This window comes from Biomphalaria glabrata, chromosome 15 (genome assembly GCF_947242115.1).
Source record: "Biomphalaria glabrata chromosome 15, xgBioGlab47.1, whole genome shotgun sequence".
Classification (NCBI taxonomy): Eukaryota; Metazoa; Mollusca; class Gastropoda; family Planorbidae; genus Biomphalaria; species Biomphalaria glabrata.
Window position 1 is genome coordinate 15978678 of NC_074725.1, and position 21851 is coordinate 16000528.

Sequence of the window (21851 nt, forward strand, 5' to 3'; positions counted from 1 at the left end):
AACTTTTTTTTTTTCTAGTTTAGAAGGATAGATTTTAAAATATCTATTCATCTAAATTTTGGTCTGATTTTTTAAATTAATTTCACACATTAGTCTAGCCTTGTCCAGGAATTACAAGATATTGACTTACTCAAAAATTTGGAGATAGGATTAGTACACCTATCGGACACCACGATGACCAACTAACTGCTGTCAAAAAAAAACGCAAACTAAAGCTCTGTGGCCATATTACAATGCCACCAAGGCTCACAAAGACCTTCTTACAGGGAACAGTACCAGGAAAAAGAAAGAAGAGGCAGACAGAGAAAAGATGGGAAGACAACATCAAAGAATGGTTGTCGCAGATTCAAAAATTCAACACATTGTAATAAATGCTACACAAGGTTTCTTAATTCCAGAGTAATTTGATGGATTAACAACAAATACTGGCTAGAATAGCATAGTTCACTGCTGCAAAGTCCAAAACAATTTGAAAAGAAAAAAACACAGCCCTTGACACTAAAATAGACTGATGCGTTGCTTGGTCATGGCCACATTCTTGTATGCTTGTGAATATAAGAAGCTAACTACAGAACCAGAGAGGAGAATTCTAGCAATGGAATTGAGAAAAATCCTCGGTATCATATACAAATACCACATCACAAACGCAGAGGTTAGAGTGAGGGTCATTGATTGGACCCCACGATGACCTGCTAACTACTGTAAAAAAAACGCAAACGAAAACTTTATGGCCATATTACAAGGTCTTCAGTTCTTCCTCCTTGGAACAGTACCAGTAAAAAGAAGAAAAGGCAAAGAAAGCGATGTGGATAAAACATCAACGCGTGGACAATACTGTCATTGTAAGAGATTCTACTTAAGGCAAAAGACAGAGAGAAATGGAAGAAGACGGTCGATAGATCATGTGTGGTGCTCCAACCGTTCAATAAACTTAGGGATAGGTGAAGATGACACGTTTATGTTATAGGGCACCAGCCATTATCTTGTTGCATAGAAACCCTTTAACATCGATTGAAAAATAAAATAGAAACAACTTATAGCATTGATCTATTTTGGATATAGGATTTCGATTTCCCGCAAGGTTCGTCTCTGTCATGTTTGTTGGAGGCTGTGTAGTTTATATCGTAAGTACTTGTCTACATACGTTATATAGTTATATATTATAATATAAAACACAAAATAAGGGTATGTATGTATGTCATGGGCGTAGCCAGGGGGGGGGTTGGGGTTCAAACCCCCCCCCCCCCCGAAATGAAATCCCCCCCCCGATCGGAATTTAGTGACTGATTTTTTGCTTTGATTTTGTTTATTTTAGGTGAGATTTTAATACTAAACCATCATTTGCCCTAGCCCAACCAAAGGGGTTTTGAGTTTAAAACCCCCTACCAGGGGGTTTTCAGTTTAAAACCCCCTACCAGGGCGGTTCGAGTTGAAAAACCCCTACCAGGGGGATTCGAGTTTAAAACACCTACCAGAGGAGTTCGAGTTTAAAAACACCTACCAGGGGGTTTGAGTTTAAAACCCCCTACCAGGGGTTTTGAGTTTTAAACCCCCTACCTGGGGTTTTTGCTGTTAACTGCCCCTCTTCTATAAAACAAAACAAACAAAATGCAAACGAAAATCCCCTAATTCCAAGAGCACAGTTAAGGAAGATTCGGATTTTAACCCCCCCCCCTAAAATTTACGATAAACCCCCTCTTCAACATAAAAAAAAGCTAATTACGCACTCAAAATGTTATGAGCGTAGCTAAATGGGTTTTGACTCAGTTTTTGAGTTTAAATCCCACTTCAGTGGGGTTTGAAGGTAAAAAATACCTCTTTAATAATAAAAACAAAGCAAATTATACACTAAAAATGTTATGAGTGTAGTCAAAGGGGTTTTGAGTTTAAACTCCCCTCCATTGGAGTTTGAAGCTAAAAAGTACCTCCTTAATATAAATAAAAGCAAATTACTCACTCTAAAATCTATGAGCGCAGCCAAAGGGGTTTTGAGTTTAAACCCCCCACCAGGGGGTTTGAGGCTAAAAAAATACATCTTCAGTGTAAGAAAAAAAGCAAATAACGCACTCAAAATGCTATGAGCGTTGCCAAAAGGGGTTTTGAGTTTAAACCTCATTCAGAGGGGTTTGATGCTAAAAATACCTCTTCAATTTAAAAAAAAGCAAATTACACACTAAAATTATTTGAGCGTAGCCAATCCAATCGGGGGTTTTGAGTTTAAACCCCACTTCTACAGATGGCTTTTTTAAAAAGTTTAAAACCCCTCCAGATGGTTTTGAGTTTAAGATCCTCCTACAGAGCATTTTGAGGTGGAAAACCCCAACAGATGATATTGACGATAAAACTTCTCTTTTTGATATAAAATCTAAAGCAAACTACAGTCACTTAATTCCAAGAGCGTATTCAAGAGAGTTTACAAATTTTTACCAGTGGCAGGGCTCCATTAATAAACTGCAGTGAATAGTCATCTGCCGAAATTGAAAAACACTAAATGTGGCTCAACAAAGATGCCTAAGACAGATTTTAGGAGTCAGTTATAGATATCGGGTCTAAATCAAGGAAATCCTATGCCGAACTCGGAGTCGACCCCTTAGTGAGAGGTCACTTACGCATAAGAAGAGTTGCAATGATATCCTAGTACAACTTGACGCCACTCATGCATGGAGGTCCTCATGACAGGTGGGAAGAGGCTTCAGACATTACCAGTGACAGATTTTTATGGAAACAGCTTGACGGCAAATGCGCCGAACGGTGCGGGAGGGTCTAATCAGTAAGAATAGCAACTTGGGTTTTTGAAATAAAACTTTTTAATAGCAGGAAAATGCACTGTAGATACCTCAGAATATGCATTTTGTTGGCTTTCAATACCAGAAATAGTGTTTGGCGGCGGGGCATCGCCCCGCGCTGGGGGAGCTCCTAGCGCTCCCCAAGACCCCTTTGCTAGTAATGTCGGGGAGTCTACAATTTAATGGAAACAGCTTGACGGCAAATGCGCCGAACGGCGCGGGAGGCTCTAAGTCATTAAGAATAGCACATTAGGTTTTTGAAATAGAACTTTTTAATAGCAGGAAAATGCACTGTAGATACCTCAGAATATGCATTTTGTTGGCTTTCAATATCAGAAATAGTGCTTGGCTGCTAGCGCTCCCCCAGACCCCATTGCTAATAATTGCGGGGAATCTACAATTTTCCCACTCACTCATGGAAGAACCTATTCTAGGGCACAATAAACGTCTTCCGAAAGAATGAAGGGTCAGAATGTAATAAAGATTATGTACACACACACACACACATAAAAACATATAAAAAAATTTTTCGCGCGGGGGGGGGGGGGGAGGAGAAAAAAAAATCCACCCCCCCAAACCCCCCCCCCCCGAAAAAAAATCCTGGCTACGCCCATGATGTATGTAGTATGTATGTATGTATGTATGTAGTATGTATGTAGGCCTATGTATGTATGTAGTATGTATGTATGTATGTATGTATGTATGCATATGTATGTATTTATGTATATATGTATGTATGTATGTATGTATGTATGTAGTATGTATGTATGTATGTATGTATGTATGTATGTATGTATGTATGTATGTATGTATGTATGTATGTAAAAATCAAAACCGTTTGACCAATCTTGATAAAACTTGACATAAATGTTCCTTAGATCTTGGCGGTGACCGTACAACCAAAGCAGGGCCGATCCAACAAATTGCGTGGCCCTATGCGAAATAGATTTCGCGGGGCCCAGTCTGGGTAGTGATAAAGATAATAAGTGAAAATTAAGATTTTGTATTTGAAAAAAACAACGTCTTTGCATTTTATTCATTCTTTACTAAGTACAAAATCACTTTCAAATTAACTTGACCAGCCATCTACAATAGATAGTAGTTTTATTAAACAAAAACCCCATAAACATTCAAATCTGCCTTTTAGATTAACTATCAACTAACAAAATATCGCTTCTGTTTTTTTTAAGAGGTCGCGATAGATTTAGATCTATATTTGTATGCCAGTGACTACTAAAGTATTTGAAATTCTTGATTTGGTTAAAATTCGCCTTATTTATTATTATTTATTCGCCATTTTATTGAATGAAAGCTAACAATGCCGTTCTTTTTTTTAAAATCGCGAGTAGGATTGATATTTTCCATATTGAATGACACCCCGAAATGACAATTTTGTCTGTTTGAAAAAGATTTGCATGAATTTTCAGAAGATTTTAATAATTTCAGGACATTTTTATGACTTTTTCGTATATCTTGCATTTTCACCAGAATTCCAGGAACCCTTTAATAATAAGTTAAAATGGTATAGTTTAATTATTTACACCTATGAAAGTGCATAGGTTGCAGTGGCCTAAGACAGGCCCTGTACTGTAGTGTATGTTTAATGTCCCTCCCACAACCGGAGGTCCCCTGGAGATATACCCGCACACCTAGACAGACAGGAATATAACATCTTAACATGTTAACTTACCGACTCAATGGCAAAGACACGTCCACTTTATACATATTAATAGACATGTAGGTGCTATTTTTTACTATCCGGCCAACACTACCCTGCAGCAACCATAGACTATAGGCGAGATGTTCCAAACTCACAGGATGACATTCAGCAGTTTTCTCTTTTTGTTAGACGGAGATATTATAAATTAATAGATTATACATTAATATTCCTAATGCCATAAAGAATATATTCATAATGCCATCAAAGCATATATTCCTAATGCCATAAAGAATATATTCCTAATGTCATCAAAGCATATATTCCTAATGCCATAAAGAATATATTGCTAATGCCATCAAAGCATATATTCCTAATGCCATAAAGAATATATTCCTAATGCCATAAAGAATATATTCCTAATGCCATCAAAGCATATATTCCTAATGCCATAAAGAATATATTCCTAATGCCATCAAAGCATATATTCCTAATGCCATCAAAGCATATATTCCTAATGCCATCAAAGCATATATTCCTAATGCCATAAAGAATATATTCCTAATGCCATAAAGAATATATTCCTAATGCCATCAAAGCATATATTCCTAATGCCATCAAAGCATATATTCCTAATGCCATCAAAGCATATATTCCTAATGCCATAAAGAATATATTCCTAATGCCATAAAGAATATATTCCTAATGCCATCAAAGCATATATTCCTAATGCCATCAGAACATATATTCCTAATGCCATGAAGAATATATTCCTAATGTAATTAAAGCATATATACCTAATGTCTTCAAAGCATATTCTTATTTCATTAAAGCATATATTCCTAATGCCATTAAAGCATATTCTTATTTCATTAAAGCATATATATTCCTAATGCCATTAAAGAATATATTCCTAATGCCAAGTAGCCTGAATCATCCAGGACAACGAATCACTACTCAGCAGAGTTTAGGTCTCTAAATTAACAAAGACATTTAGGACATCAGTATCTTCTTTCCTGTAATTAAGAAGAGGATACAGCAGTAAGAAACTGTGATGGCTTTTCATTTATTATTGTTGCTGAATTATACCTCGCCTCCATAATTTAACAACTGTATTTTGTTCAATTTAAACAACCCTAGTTGGCAGTTGAGTTTCTGTTTCTGGCCTTTACTTTTACGAAGTCAAGTCACGAGGGTCTTGAATACATAGAAAATGAATTAAATACCAACTGGAAAGAGGATGCAAATTGGAAAGATGCATTTGATACCCTTAAACTCATTTTGGACGTACTACATCACATCATCGACCTAGTTTACTGTAAGTGTTTTTACAATGCATTAACCTTTGTTGTACTTTAATTCATCACTATCATTAGAAATTAATCCTTTAGTTTCGTATTATTACAAAGCTTATATCAACTCACGCTGTCTGTCTGTCTGTAAAAAGTTTGTACACGTTATTTCTGCCACACCCAGTCTCGGATCAAGCTGAAATCTTGCACATTAATTTTTTTTTTGCCTGACAACACAAGAATCAATAAAATAAATTAACCAATTATTGAATTTACTATTGGTAATTAACTATTTTGTATGATAGTTTGAACAAGGGAAGGAATTCGTACTTGGTAGATGTTGTGGTAAAAGTTGAGTTTGTGCCCTTGGAAACTAGGCCCTGTCCGAACATTTAAAAAAAACCAATCATGTAAACATTCACTAGCAAATACAAGCTAATTGGTCACACATAAGATAAAGAACAGAACATTGACTAACACTATTTACTATCACCTCAGTCTGAGTAAACATTAGAGTGTAAGAAGTATTTCTTTTCGAAATCATCATCTTGACAGTTTCTGTTTCTCCTCATCTTGACAGTTTCTGTTTTTCCTTGACAGTTTCTGTTTCTCCTCATCTTGACAGTTTCTGTTTCTCCTCATCTTGACAGTTTCTGTTTCTCCTCATCTTGACAGTTTCTGTTTCTCCTTGACAGTTTCTGTTTCTCCTTGACAGTTTCTGTTTCTCCTTGACAGTTTCTGTCTCTTATTGACAGTTTCTGTTTCTCCTTGACAGTTTCTAATTCTCCTTGACAGTTTCTAATTCTCCTTGACAGTTTCTGTTTCTCCTTGACAGTTTCTGTTTCTCCTTGACAGTTTCTGTTTCTCCTTGACAGTTTCTGTTTCTCCTTGACAGTTTCTAATTCTCCTTGACAGTTTCTAATTCTCCTTGACAGTTTCTGTTTCTCCTTGACAGTTTCTGTTTCTCCTTGACAGTTTCTAATTCTCCTTGACAGTTTCTAATTCTCCTTGACAGTTTCTGTTTCTCCTTGACAGTTTCTGTTTCTCCTTGACAGTTTCTGTTTCTCCTTGACAGTTTCTAATTCTCCTTGACAGTTTCTAATTCTCCTTGACAGTTTCTAATTCTCCTTGACAGTTTCTGTTTCTCCTTGACAGTTTCTGTTTCTCCTTGACAGTTTCTAATTCTCCTTGACAGTTTCTAATTCTCCTTGACAGTTTTTGTTTCTCCTTGACAGTTTCTAATTCTCCTTGACAGTTTCTAATTCTCCTTGACAGTTTCTGTTTCTCCTTGACAGTTTCTGTTTCTCCTTGACAGTTTCTAATTCTCCTTGACAGTTTCTGTTTCTCCTTGACAGTTTCTGTTTCTCCATGACAGTTTCTGTTTCTCCTTGACAGTTTCTGTTTCTCCTTGACAGTTTCTAATTCTCCTTGACAGTTTCTAATTCTCCTTGACAGTTTCTGTTTCTCCTTGACAGTTTCTGTTTCTCCTTGACAGTTTCTAATTCTCCTTGACAGTTTCTAATTCTCCTTGAAAGTTTCTGTTTCTCCTTGACAGTTTCTGTTTCTCCTTGAAAGTTTCTGTTTCTCCTTGACAGTTTCTAATTCTCCTTGACAGTTTCTAATTCTCCTTGACAGTTTCTGTTTCTCCTTGACAGTTTCTGTTTCTCCTTGACAGTTTCTAATTCTCCTTGACAGTTTCTAATTCTCCTTGACAGTTTTTGTTTCTCCTTGACAGTTTCTAATTCTCCTTGACAGTTTCTAATTCTCCTTGACAGTTTCTGTTTCTCCTTGACAGTTTCTAATTCTCCTTGACAGTTTCTAATTCTCCTTGACAGTTTCTGTTTCTCCTTGACAGTTTCTGTTTCTCCTTGACAGTTTCTGTTTCTCCTTGACAGTTTCTAATTCTCCTTGACAGTTTCTAATTCTCCTTGACAGTTTCTAATTCTCCTTGACAGTTTCTGTTTCTCCTTGACAGTTTCTGTTTCTCCTTGACAGTTTCTAATTCTCCTTGACAGTTTCTAATTCTCCTTGACAGTTTTTGTTTCTCCTTGACAGTTTCTAATTCTCCTTGACAGTTTCTAATTCTCCTTGACAGTTTCTGTTTCTCCTTGACAGTTTCTAATTCTCCTTGACAGTTTCTAATTCTCCTTGACAGTTTCTGTTTCTCCTTGACAGTTTCTAATTCTCCTTGACAGTTTCTAATTCTCCTTGACAGTTTCTGTTTCTCCTTGACAGTTTCTGTTTCTCCTTGACAGTTTCTAATTCTCCTTGACAGTTTCTAATTCTCCTTGACAGTTTCTGTTTCTCCTTGACAGTTTCTAATTCTCCTTGACAGTTTCTAATTCTCCTTGACAGTTTCTGTTTCTCCTTGACAGTTTCTAATTCTCCTTGACAGTTTCTAATTCTCCTTGACAGTTTCTAATTCTCCTTGACAGTTTTTGTTTCTCCTTGACAGTTTCTGTTTCTCCTTGACAGTTTCTAATTCTCCTTGACAGTTTTTGTTTCTCCTTGACAGTTTCTAATTCTCCTTGACAGTTTCTAATTCTCCTTGACAGTTTCTGTTTCTCCTTGACAGTTTCTGTTTCTCCTTGACAGTTTCTGTTTCTCCTTGACAGTTTCTGTTTCTCCTTGACAGTTTCTAATTCTCCTTGACAGTTTCTAATTCTCCTTGACAGTTTCTGTTTCTCCTTGACAGTTTCTGTTTCTCCTTGACAGTTTCTGTTTCTCCTTGACAGTTTCTAATTCTCCTTGACAGTTTCTGTTTCTCCTTGACAGTTTCTGTTTCTCCTTGACAGTTTCTAATTCTCCTTGACAGTTTCTAATTCTCCTTGACAGTTTCTAATTCTCCTTGACAGTTTCTGTTTCTCCTTGACAGTTTCTGTTTCTCCTTGACAGTTTCTAATTCTCCTTGACAGTTTCTAATTCTCCTTGACAGTTTTTGTTTCTCCTTGACAGTTTCTAATTCTCCTTGACAGTTTCTAATTCTCCTTGACAGTTTCTGTTTCTCCTTGACAGTTTCTGTTTCTCCTTGACAGTTTCTAATTCTCCTTGACAGTTTCTGTTTCTCCTTGACAGTTTCTGTTTCTCCTTGACAGTTTCTGTTTCTCCTTGACAGTTTCTGTTTCTCCTTGAATGTTTCTAATTCTCCTTGACAGTTTCTAATTCTCCTTGACAGTTTCTAATTCTCCTTGACAGGTTCTGCTTCTCCTTGACAGTTTCTGTTTCTCCTTGACAGTTTCTAATTCTCCTTGACAGTTTCTTTTTCTCCCTGACAGTTTCTGTTTCTCCTTGACAGTTTGTAATTCTCCTTGACAGTTTCTGTTTCTCCTTGACAGTTTCTATTTCTCCTTAACAGTTTCTGTTTCTTCTCATCTTAACAGTCTTTGTTTCTCCTCATTTTGACAGTTTCTGTTTCTCCTCATCTTGACAGTTTCTGTTTCTCCTCATCTTGACAGTTTCTGTTTCTCCTCATCTTGACAGTTTCTGTTTCTTCTTGACAGTTTCTGTTTCTCCTCATCTTGACAGTTTCTGTTTCTCCTCATCTTGACAGTTTCTTTTTCTCCTCATCTTGACAGTTTCTGTTTCTCCTCATCTTGACAGTTTCTGTTTATCATCATCTTGACAGTTTATGTTTCTCATCATCTAGACAGTTTCTGTTTCTTCTCATCTTGACTGTTTCTGTTTCTCCTCATCTTGACAGTTTCTGTTTCTCCTCATCTTGACAGTTTCTGTTTCTCCTTGATAGTTTTTGTTTCTTCTAGACAGTTTCTGTTTCTTTTCATCTTGACAGTTTCTGTTTCTCCTCATCTAGACAGTTTCTCTTTCTCCTCATCTTGACAGTTTCTGTTTCTTCTCATCTAGACAGTTTCTGTTTCTTCTCATCTTGACAGTTTCTGTTTCTCCTCATCTTGACAGTTTCTGTTTCTCATCATCTCGACAGTTTCTGTTTCTTCTCATCTTGACAGTTTCTGTTTCTCCTCATCTCGACAGTTTCTGTTTCTTCTCATCTTGACAGTTTCTGTTTCTTCTCATCTAGACAGTTTCTGTTTCTCCTAGACAGTTTCTGTTTCTCCTAGAAAGTTTCTCTTTCTCCTCATCTTGACAGTTTCTGTTTCTTCTCATCTTAACAGTTTCTTTTTCTCCTAGACAGTTTCTATTTCTCTTCATCTTGACAGTTTCTATTTCTCCTCATCTTGAGCTTTTTTCTATTAGACTCGAAGATTTTTCTATTAAAAAAAATATATAAGTCAATCATATTTTTTCCTCAGACTCTCTTCTTGTTGCCATAGCCCTCTCTTGCGCAATGACACTTGTAAATATTTTACACATGGGTACATCTTTCAGGTAACTATTTTACACATGGGTACATCTTTCAGGTAACTATTTTACACATGGGTACATCTTTCAGGTAACTATTTTACACATGCATACATTTTTCAGGTAAATATTTTACATATGGGTACATCTTTCAGGTAACTATTTTACACATGGGTACATCTTTCAGGTAACTATTTTACACATGCGTACATTTTTCAGGTAAATATTTTACACATGGGTACATCTTTCAGGTAACTATTTTACACATGGGTTCATCTTTCAGGTAACTATTTTACACATGGGTACATCTTTCAGGTAACTATTTTACACATGGGTACATCTTTCAGGTAAATATTTTACACATGGGTACATCTTTCAGGTAAGGTAACTATTTTACACATGGGCACATCTTTCAGGTAACTATTTTACACATGGGTACATCTTTCAGGTAACTATTTTACACATGGGTACATCTTTCAGGTAAATATTTTACACATGGGTACATCTTTCAGGTAACTATTTTACACATGGGTACATCTTTCAGGTAACTATTTTACACATGGGTACATCTTTCAGGTAAATATTTTACACATGGGTACATCTTTCAGGTAAATATTTTACACATGGGTACATCTTTCAGGTTTCGTTTTAGTTATGTTTCAAAAATAACGAACTACTTTTATAGCGCGCAGTTTTGACATACCCTCATTGTAGGTGCCTACACTTGACAGTCTAAATAAGACTAAATAGAGCCCAGATCTACTTATATTTATAATAAATATATTATAAATGTATTGATAATTTGAACTAATTTTTAATTATTAAGGCAATAACTTATCTTCTGACAGGTTAAGGGTTGCAGATTTATTTATTATGGAAACATTAGTATCGCATTAAGAAATGGATCTGATACGAACATCATAGTACACCATTGGGGCTTGGCATTACCATAACATTGGCATAGGTCTAGTAATTTTAAGATTAAACGTGTAAATTCATACGAGTTCTAGTCTAGATATAGTAGATTATATATCAAGATTCCATATATAGTTCTAGATCTAGATATAGACTTAGTGACTTAGATCTAACTCTATATTTAGACTTAGATCTATTTCTAGATCTACACTTAGATCTAGTTCTAGACCTAGACTTAGATCTTGAATCTAGATTTAGATCTAAAACTAGGTCTAGATCTAGCTAGATCTTTGTCTAGTTACTATGACAAATGACAATGGAGATATTAATTTTTTATTTGCAAGGGGAAAGTCTTATTAAGTCATTTGTACTCCTTCTTCCCTAGTGCTATTAGAGCATGGAATGGGTTGCCTGAGCTAGCCAGGAAAACCAGTGACTTGACAGAATTTAAGTCATTGGTTAATATGCATGACTAAATGCATGACGCGTAGGACGTAATCATCTTCTTTTTTGAAGTAACGTCTGTATTATATAAGATAAGATAAGAATTGTAGCTTAAAGTAGGTCAAGAATTATTTTTTTGTCGTGTTGCCAATTTATCTAATTTTGTTAGAAGAATAAATCTTTTTTAGTTTCTCTTTATTGCATGTGACATGTTATTAATTTTGAATGTATGGATAAGGTTAATAATTATTATTTAAAAAATATATAAATGAATATATCGAGTTTCTGCGACTGAGGGGTAAAGCACTTAAAACTGGAAGTCCCGTGTTCGAATCCTGGTGAATACTCTGGCTGTGTGCCTTCGGGGGCCGATTTTGAGTTTGTGTTTTCACACAAGCTGTCTTTGTAACCTTGTTTAAGTTTGTTTTTGCTCCGAAGTTAACAAAATCTACAATATAAAATTCTTGGCCCTGATGACTCATTCACTAATAATTACTAAATTCTTCCTCTTGCCTTGAATGATATATTACGAAAACGGTATCTATTACTTTTCTGATACATAAACTACTAAACCATTTTTATAATCAAAACTTCAATTGTTAAATTTGCAAAATGAAGATTTTTATATACACCACACACATACTAGCCATATTATTTAAAAAAAAAACCATTCTATTGAAATTGTCACAAAGATATCGCTTAGACTTGACACCAAATTTATTACATTTTTACTTCTATGAGCAAACGAGTTCATGAAATAATATTTCACAAACACAAAGGTGTTAAGTAGATCTCAAGGTGTAACTGTTATCATTTGTACGGATCGAACTTCATTAAAGGCCTCGCCTGTTTAGTTTAGTCAACCACTAATTAATTTACTATAAGTCTATTTGGGATGCGTGGACGAGAGGCTAAGCACGCTTGAACTTGGCTTGGCTATGAAGGGGGCCCGAGGTTCGACACCCGACTCGAGCAGAGTTGTGTTTACTGAGCGCCTAAAGGCAGCACGGAAAAACTCTTTCCCTTCCCCCACCGGTCCACAAATTGGACTATATCTTATCTTATCTTATCTAATCTTATATAATACAGACGTTACTTTAAAGAAGGAGAAGATTACGTCCTACGCGTCATGCATTCAGTGTTGCATATTAACCAATGACCTAAATTCTGCCAAGTCCCTGGCTTTCTGGCTATCTCAGGCAACACATTCCATGTTCTAATAACAGTAGGGAATAAGGAGCATTTGTACAAATTAGTCCTAGCATATGGAACGAGGAATGTGCCTTTATCTTTGTGTCTTTCAGAGTATTTTATTAAATTTTGTTTTTGTATTTGAAGATTATGGTTCAGTGTTTTATGTATAATTGCTACTTTACTTTTAAGTCTTCTTTCCTGAAGGCTTTCTAAATTTAGTGATTTTACTTAAGGTGTTACTCTAGTCAAATGTGAATATTCGTTTGTTATGAATATCACTGCTCTATTTTGTGTCTGTTCCAGTTTCTTAATGTTTTCTTGAGTTGAGGGGTCCCAAACAGAGGATGTATATTCTATTATTGGCCTAACCAAGGTTAAATAACATTTTAGTTTTATGTTCTTATTTGATTTATAGAAATTTCTTTTATTAAACCCTAATGCTTTGTTTGATTTTTTGATAGTTTTATCAATATGTGGATTCCATGACAGTTTTTCATTTATTGTTGTCACCTAGGTATTTTGCGTTTTTAGTCTGTGTTACTGGTTTACCATGAATAAGATAAGTTTTTCTGGGTGGAAAGACATGCTCCAATTTGATTCCCATTTCTGTAATTCATCTAATTCTCTTTGTAAAATTTCTGCATCTTGTGTTGTTTTTATTGTTCTATATATTATGCAATCGTCTGCAAATAATCTGACTTTTCCTGAACTAATGCAATTTGGTAAATCATTTATGTAAATTAAAAATAGTAGTGGACTTAAGACTGTTCCTTGAGGTACACCTTAGTTTACTGTTATCGGTGTTGATTTAGAGCCATTTATTATTACAGTTTGTTCTCTCCCTATCAGAGAATCTTTAATCCACTGATTCAATGGACCATCAATGCCAAAATATTTTAATTTTTAAAGCAAAGTATGGTGGTGAACTTTGTCGAAAGCCTTGGAAAATTCTAGTAAGATAGCATCTATTTGCTCACTATCATCTAAATCTTTTGAAAAAAAATCATCAATTAGTCCTATTAGTTGTGTTTCACATGATCTATATTTCATAAAGCCATGTTGGTATGGACTAAGGACATTATGTTTGGTTTATGATGTTTCCACATATTATGTGTTCTAGGATTTTACATGTGATGCTGGTAAGTGATTCTGGTCTGTAGTTTCCTGGGTCAGCTTTTTCTCCTTTTTTAAATGGGGGGGGGGGGGGTCACATTAGCTTCTTTTCAGTCCCTTGGTACTCTGCCCTGGTTAAGAGATGCCTGAAAAAGTATTTTGAACACTGGTGCTAGCTCATTGCTTAGAGTAATCTAGCTATTTTAGTTTAGCGCAGCACCGGTATCTGTTCGTATTATGTTTTTGAAACTAGACAAAAATAGTTCTATAATGTTTGTCTCACATTCCTAAAAATAATTTTTAAATAGATTTTTCAGCGTTTCCTTTCTTCTCTTTTCTAAAACCCCGGAAATAGTATTTTCACTAGCTATTAGTCTTTTTTACTCTGACTTAGCTATTGTGATTTTCTCCAACCTAACTGATCACTACGCAAATTATTTCAGAAATAATCTGTTTATGTTGTATAGGGGTGACTATACATACATACCCGAAGCATCCAAGTTTTCAGCCCAAGGTTTGTGTGTAAGTACATTTGTTGTAGCTATGTACATAGACTTATTGCTCTAGTAATCTAGATGTGTCTAGGAGTTACTTATTTCTTAGTTTGATGGACTTTTGGGGCACCACACAAGATCTGTCAACCGTCTTTCTTCATTCTTCTCTGTCCTTCGAATTGACCAGAATATCAATCTCTACACTTTAGGAATAGGAGAAAGAATATGGCTAGGGCTTGTAGCGAGATGTATGGTGAATAGACTGCTGATTATTATCGACGGATTTATTGGACATGGCGATCATCTCCATCTGTAAATCAGTTGAAGTCTTCACACGTTTTATTGAGTATATTGTTGTGTCCTTTGGATGTGTTCTGATGTGAAATAGTATCAAACAGATAACACACAAAATCCAAGTCAGGACAGCACACACTTTTGATTTCTTTCTCCCCCATACATAGTTTAAAAGCGTTCTAGCGCAATAAAACCTTTTTCTTTGACAGGTCGGCAATATGAAGTTTGCAGGTTTTCAAGTGGCCTATCTGATATGGGGTGAGAGATTCTACCACATTGACCTACAGCAGAGGCGTAGTGAGCAGAACGTGCGCCCGGGGCGAGGTGCATTATTGGCGACCCCCCCCCTTCCCATTTGGCACGAACATCACATAGAAATATAGGCTGCGTGTGTCGCCCCCCCCCCCGAGGTTGGCGCCCGGGGCATCGTGCCCCCCTTGAGCTCCCCTCACTATGCCTCTGCCTTAAAGTTATTGTAAAAGATGGACACTGAAGATAACGATTTTCAACATGTCAAAATATTTTGCACATAATTTCCACAGCTTTCAATTCTTAGATCAAATGGAAACTTGGCACAATTATTCTTTGTCGATGACAACACATAGATCAAAAAAGAAAAAAAAAGTTAAACAATTAGTCGTAAATAAATTATTTTGTTTCATATGGAAAATGTACTTAGCTATCGGGAGTTAAGCCTTTCAATAATGAGAGATATAGCAGCGCGGTGCTCTCCTCCCAAAAAGAGACTAGAGCTCTTGACAAAATCAGGAGAGCAGATGCCTATAAGTCACACGATGAGAAGATGCGATTTCACGAAATATAAGGCAAGTTTTTTTTTAACAAAGTTATTTTTTAAATTTTAATTTGTTTTTAAATCAACTCCTCCTTTAAGTTTAGGGTCAAGATGCCCCACGATCCTCTTAAGAGGACGTCGCGCCCTATAGAGTGGAGCTCCACAGTCTCACAACTGCTGGCCTAGCGTGTCACTACAGTCTCACAACTGCTGGCCTAGCGTGTCACTACAGTCTCACAACTGCTGGCCTAGCGTGTCACTACAGTCTCACAACTGCTGGCCTAGCGTGTCACTACAGTCTCAAAACTGCTGGCCTAGCGTGTCACTACAGTCTCACAACTGCTGGCCTAGCGTGTCACTACACTCTCACAACTGCTAGCCTAGCGTGTCACTACAGTCTCACAACTGCTGGCCTAGCGTGTCACTACAGTCTCACAACTGCTGGCCTAGCGTGTCACTACAGTCTCACAACTGCTGGCCTAGCGTGTCACTACAGTCTCACAACTGCTGGCCTAGCGTGTCACTATAGTCTCACAACTGCTGGCCTAGCGTGTCACTACAGTCTCACAACTGCTGGCCTAGCGGGTCACTACAGTTTATCCCTCTAGTTACGTACTGCAACTCTTGTTGTACTATCTACGACCTATGTAATAATTGTTGTGTTTGTTTTTCTAACCAGGTTTTATGATCATTACTATAATACTGTTCATCATCTGTTTTTCCATGGGCGTATTTATTTTATCTCTAATCTTCGGCTACATAGACTGGTTGGTGAATAAAGTGCTGCAAGTCTGGTAAGCCTAATCAAATCAAATTCATTTGATATTTCTAAATATCTAATATATACGTTATCAGCGGAGCCCCGAAGGGTCTAACCATAGGTCATCTGTTTACTAAGCAATGCATGTAAAGATGTGTTTTAACAAAGCTTATATCAACTCATTTTATCTGTCTGTCTGTATATCTGTCTGCTTGCCCGATAAAATGCTTGTATACTTTATTTCTCCGACACCCAATCTCGGATCAAGCTGAAATTTTGCACAGTTATTTCTTTGAACTGACCAGGATGAAAGTGTTGCCGCTGGGATTTTATTGTTTGTCTGACGTTGTTTTATTATTACATTGATAATGTTCTTAAATATTCATGGCAATAATTGTTATGAGAAAACAATTCAGAGTGGGGCTGGTCTAAAGGATGTGATGAAATAATGACTAATAAGATTCTAATTGTTGCTTGATCTACACGTAAGGGGGTTAATTAAATCTGGTATCTCTCATTCATATTGGACATCAGGGGCGTAACTAGGGATTTGGGGGCCCGGGGGGATTGACCTCTTTGGGGGCCCCTTGCATTTCGACATTGGGCATATGACATGGGATAATGTACGCAAAAATATATAAGCCCCAAATCAAATTGGTTCAGTATATCAGTAAACTTAACAAAAAGTAATCAAGACTCTTTTAATGAATAATACCTTTGTTTATTAGTTAAATAATGCACAAGTGACAAATCTAAATTGATATCGCTTCATGTCGTGCATTCTGTGCAGCAAAGACATCTATAACATCAACTACATCGATACTTTCTAGTATTTGTGACTTCACTGACATTAAAGCCATGATAAGCCTTTCTTGTGTCATTGTGCTCCTGAGATAGCTTTTGATGAACTTGAGCTTTGAGAATGATCTCTCACATGACGTAATGGAAGTGGCCTGAGTTAGCGGTATTCGGAGGAGGTTGCAAAGTTTGAGCACACGTAATTACCATATGAAGCCTGTTTCCTCAATATGTCTATTAGTGATTGTATTACTGTTAGTTGATGAAAAGTGCTCGTGCATCAATGACATATTTGAAAAAGCGATTTCCATTTATTTCATCATACAAACAGGAAAAGTAGCACAGTTTGTCATAAGCGTGTCTTCATCTAGAAGAAAGCCAAAGGTATCCATTTTCTTTCCAGCCTTTGGAATCTGTCCAGCACTTCTGACGCAACACGTTTAAATTGCAGTTCTATTGACAGTCCTACATTAGAACTCAACTTCCCATCAAGTCTTTTCTTTCTTCTGGTTGTTTTGATTACAGGGAATCCATAGTATTCACTACCTTCTTTTGCTTTTTCGATGGATTGGGCTTTTGTCAGTTTCTCATCATTTTGCATAAAGCATGAAAGGGTACTTATTTCTTTAGCAGCTTCCCGTATATGCAGTCCAGACTTTTGTAGTTTCTTCTGAACTATAGTAATTGGGCGCAAGAGCTTTGACCAGAATTCAAGATAGGCAAAAAAATCTTAATTTTCCACTGCATCAAGAAGATTCTGTGCTAATATTATATGGTATTATGTCATTGTTGGTTGTTTATGTTTTCTGCGCAAGCAGAAGGATTCAGAGCATACAAAAGTGGGAAAGATCCATATCTCGTTATGCTGGAGTATAGAAATACTCCGATAAGCGGACTGCCGTATTCACCATCACAACTGCTGACGAGTAGAAGACTCAGGAAATCATTCCAAATGATCCCAAACTATTGAAACCATCGGTAGCTGAAAATGCAGAGACATTACTCAACGAACGACAGATGAAAAGCAAAGTGAAATACAATGCAAAAGCAACACTGCCTAAAGATTATTCTGTCGGAGAGTTCGTCTAGGTCAAACATGGCAGAAAGCAGTTGTCATAAAAAAACATTCAGCACCCAGATCTTACATCATAAAGACAAACGGAAAAACATACAGAAGAAATCAACGCTTTTTGAATAAGAGTTTCGATGAAGACATCTCTGGGTACTATGATACCGATGGAGACAATGAACTGCAAACTGTTGGAACAAACGAAACTGACAGTTATAGACCAACGTCTAGAGAACTTGTTGTGCCAGTCAAGACAACCAGAAGTGGACGAATTATTAAAGTTCCTAGTAGACAGGGCCGGCCTTAGGCCACTGCAGCCTATCCGGTCGCAGTGGGCCCCGCGCTTTCATAGGACCCGCGCTAATTCTAAGTGTACATTATTAAATTAAACCATTATAACGTATATAAAATAACAGGGTTTTCGCGACCTCCTGATTTTTCAGGGCCTCCAGAAAATCTCATGAAAAGGCAAAATATACGATAAAGTCCTGAACTTTTTTTTATTTATTCAAATCTCCTGAAGAATAGACGAAATTGACATTTTAAAATTCTCCCCCCTCCCTCCCCCCCTTAGTTACGCCACTGTTGGACATTACATGCTTTTTGTTTTAAAAATGTTAATACTCGTATATAAGAAAATCTAAATCTAACCTAATATATATATATATATATATATATATATATATATATATATATATATATATATATATATATATATATATATATATATATATAGATAGATAGATAGATAGATAGATAGATAGATAGATAGATAAATAGATAGATAGATAGATAGATAGATAGATAGATAGATAGATAGATAGATAGATAGATGGATAGATGGATAGATAAATAGAAAGATAGAAAGATAGATAGTTAGATAGATAGATAGATAGATAGATAGATAGATAAATAGATAGATAGATAGATAGATAAATAGATAGATAGATAGATAGATAAATAGATAGATAGATAGATAGATAGATAGATAGATAGATAGATAGATAAATAGATAGATAGATAGATAGATAGATAGATAGATAGATAAATAGATAGATAGATAGATAGATAGATAAATAGATAGATAGATAGATAGATAGATAGATAGATAGATAAATAGATAGATAGATAGATAGATAAATAGATAGATAGATAGATAGATAGATAGATAGATAGATAGATAGATAGATAGATAGATAAATAGATAGATAGATAGATAGATAGATAGATAGATAAATAAATAGATAGATAGATAGATAACTTTGCAAGTAGCAAAAAATCATGATAACGGGTTTTCGATATCTTTTCTAGTTTTTAATATTCAAACGTGACGGACGGACTGAAGGACAGACCAAACAAAACAAAAAAAAATAGACGTTCTGACTGACAGGAGCTGGGAAATGTCTTCAGTGATAGCTCGGAATCGTAATATTGATCTAATCTGGCAGATAAATACTTTGAATATTAATATTAATATTAACAAACGAACTCATAAAGCCTTTGCCTCAACTAAACAGGATGTGGTCCCGGCGAATCAATAACATAAATGCTTAAACAAGCCTTCAGTTAGAGAACAGAATGAATTTACGAAACGAAATTCATAAACCGATATGTTGAGAACATTTATGTTATGACATGTAGTTTCCTCCCTTTTACTGTATGCGTTTATTGCAGGCCTGGAGTCTTAATAGGCATAGCACTTGTTATTATACAGAAAATCTTGACCAGATTTGTCTTTCTTCAAGGCAATGCCCAACATTTACTTCTGGATAACAGGTGAATCTATAATTTGTCTTTAAGATCTACCAAACCCGGTATTTTGAAAGATTTATTAAAAGATTATTAAAATTAATTAAAAGAAACAAACACTGATAGAAAGGGAACGCGTTGTTTGCAAGCACAACATTGTTTCTGCGTCTGTTAGAGTACAAGTGTGGTGATGCTAATGTTGATTCCTTTCTCATTGTTTTGTTCCTATTCAGAAACATCAATTCTATATTTTTTCCCCAGACGTTTCTATTTCATCACCACTTACTTCATGTTTTTCTACAACATCTTCCTGGGAATAGTCTCATGTTTCATGAGGATTATCAAATCGGTAGCTGTTGGGATTCTACTCCTGGCTCGACTGGACAGTAGTCTAATGCCTAGAAAATTTGAGCGTTTTGACCCAGGTGAGACATTTCTATACTTTACCATAGAGCGTAAATGTCCATAAAATATGGAAAATTAAATCCAGGTTATGCATTTCTGTCCGCTGCTCAAAAAGATGTGGACGTTTTGATCTTATCTTATATAATACAGACGTTACTTCAAAAAAGAAGATGATTACGTCATACGCGTCATGCATTTAGTCATGCATATTAACCAATGACTTAAATTCTGCCAAGTCACTGGTTTTCCTGGCTAGATCCATGACATTTCTGTAAATTAAACGAAGTATTAAAACTTCAGAAGTGGATTACGGGGAGACAACTTACAATTTCCTTGTTGTAACAGTATCTTTGATTTGAATGAGGATATATCTGCGGTTCTCAACCTTTTTAGCTCCGCGATCCCTTGTACTATTCACAAATACGCGGCGACCCCCAACAATAAAATTATTTTCGCTCATATGCCTAAGTAACTGTGCTTTTGCAAATGGTATGTAAACGTAGTCCGCGTGTGAATATCTGATAACTCTATGTATTGCCCACTGACTTCTGGCAAGTGCAAACAGCAAGCTGTATGTCAGATTTGGAAAGTAGGATGAAATGTCGTCTGCTTGCATTCACACAATATTCTTTCACTAAAATTATTATTTTATCCTCAAGTTCATTTTCATTTTCCTCATATAGAGCAGATAAAATTGTCAACATATAAATATTATTATCGTCAAATTTTGTTTGTCAATTTGAAATTTCGAGAGGAAGGATCGGAATTTTTCCAGACCAATCGAGACATGTTGCATTTGTTCCTTGTAGTGACGTTTTTCGTTGCTTCTTGTAGTTCTTGTAGCAGTGTCTTCCTCACTAATAGTCGTCAATTAATCATACACTGAGGTCTGTGGACTTTTTGTTGTGTATTTATAGTCTTGTTGTGTGTTGTGAACTGATCTGTTCTTGTGTGTCAAAATGTCTTGGTGTCCAGGTCAGCTTGTGTGTGTGTACTGTGTTATCGTGAACTGTTTTGTCATTCTTGTTCAATAAAGCCTAGGATCAAGACATGTCTTCTTGTAGTGTTTCATTAGGTTACTACACTTTTGGTGACTCATTCTGTACCAAACATTGAAATCCAGACCGACATACTAGTGCACCTGGAGCCTCTTCCGTGCAGACACCAGTCATAATTTTCAATGAGATTTTCTACTTTTCCAAAAATGAAAAAAAAATTTTTGTTCTCTTAGCCTACATATTACAAACGATACTTCATAGGAGAAGATAACTACGTCCTACGCATTGTTCTAATATATATATCTCATGTTGCCGTCGTTTCAAGTGGTTTGCGAAAGAGAAACTCGTCTTTAAAATCGTCATCATATACCTAATTGTACCTCTAGATTACTTGGCATCCATGTTGGCAAAGCCCGGATGTTAAGTATCAAAACTACGTTGCAGTTATATAGATTCGGCTTATAGAACCTCGTTACCAATGTCGCACTGGGATTTACGACCTACTCACTAGGAATATTCAAGCAAAACCAAACCTGAAATAAATCAACCAAATATTTTCTGTTCCCGATGTTATTTTGTAGTAGGTCCATTGTCATGGACTGTTCCATGATGGGAATTGCATGGACTATTAAACGACAACCTATTTATAGCCATAAACAAAATCGCTTTTCAATGTCGTCACGACGTTACCATAAAAATAATATCTATGATTCCGCAATGTCGCCTTTTTTTTCTTTTATTTTTATTCACTTTCCAAAAGATACATGGCATTA

At 36.0% G+C, this 21851-nt stretch overlaps 1 protein-coding gene across 2 annotated transcripts in view; it reads left to right on the forward strand.

The window, feature by feature from the left end:
• Positions 1–993: 993 nt before the first annotated feature.
• Positions 994–21851, forward strand: part of LOC106055704 (receptor for retinol uptake stra6-like) — a 31044-nt gene continuing 10186 nt past the window's right edge. Inside the window, exons 1-8 of one of the 2 annotated variants that reach the window (XM_056013144.1) lie at positions 994–1124; positions 5584–5761; positions 10004–10079; positions 14162–14240; positions 14716–14764; positions 15979–16093; positions 19601–19702; positions 19937–20100. In XM_056013144.1, the coding sequence (XP_055869119.1) occupies positions 1095–1124; positions 5584–5761; positions 10004–10079; positions 14162–14240; positions 14716–14764; positions 15979–16093; positions 19601–19702; positions 19937–20100 (793 nt within the window). In that variant the 5' untranslated portion in view covers positions 994–1094. Of the gene's footprint in view, positions 1125–5583; positions 5762–10003; positions 10080–10526; positions 10693–14161; positions 14241–14715; positions 14765–15978; positions 16094–19600; positions 19703–19936; positions 20101–21851 lie in introns of those variants that run through there. The other variant, XM_056013145.1, reaches the window with a different exon arrangement.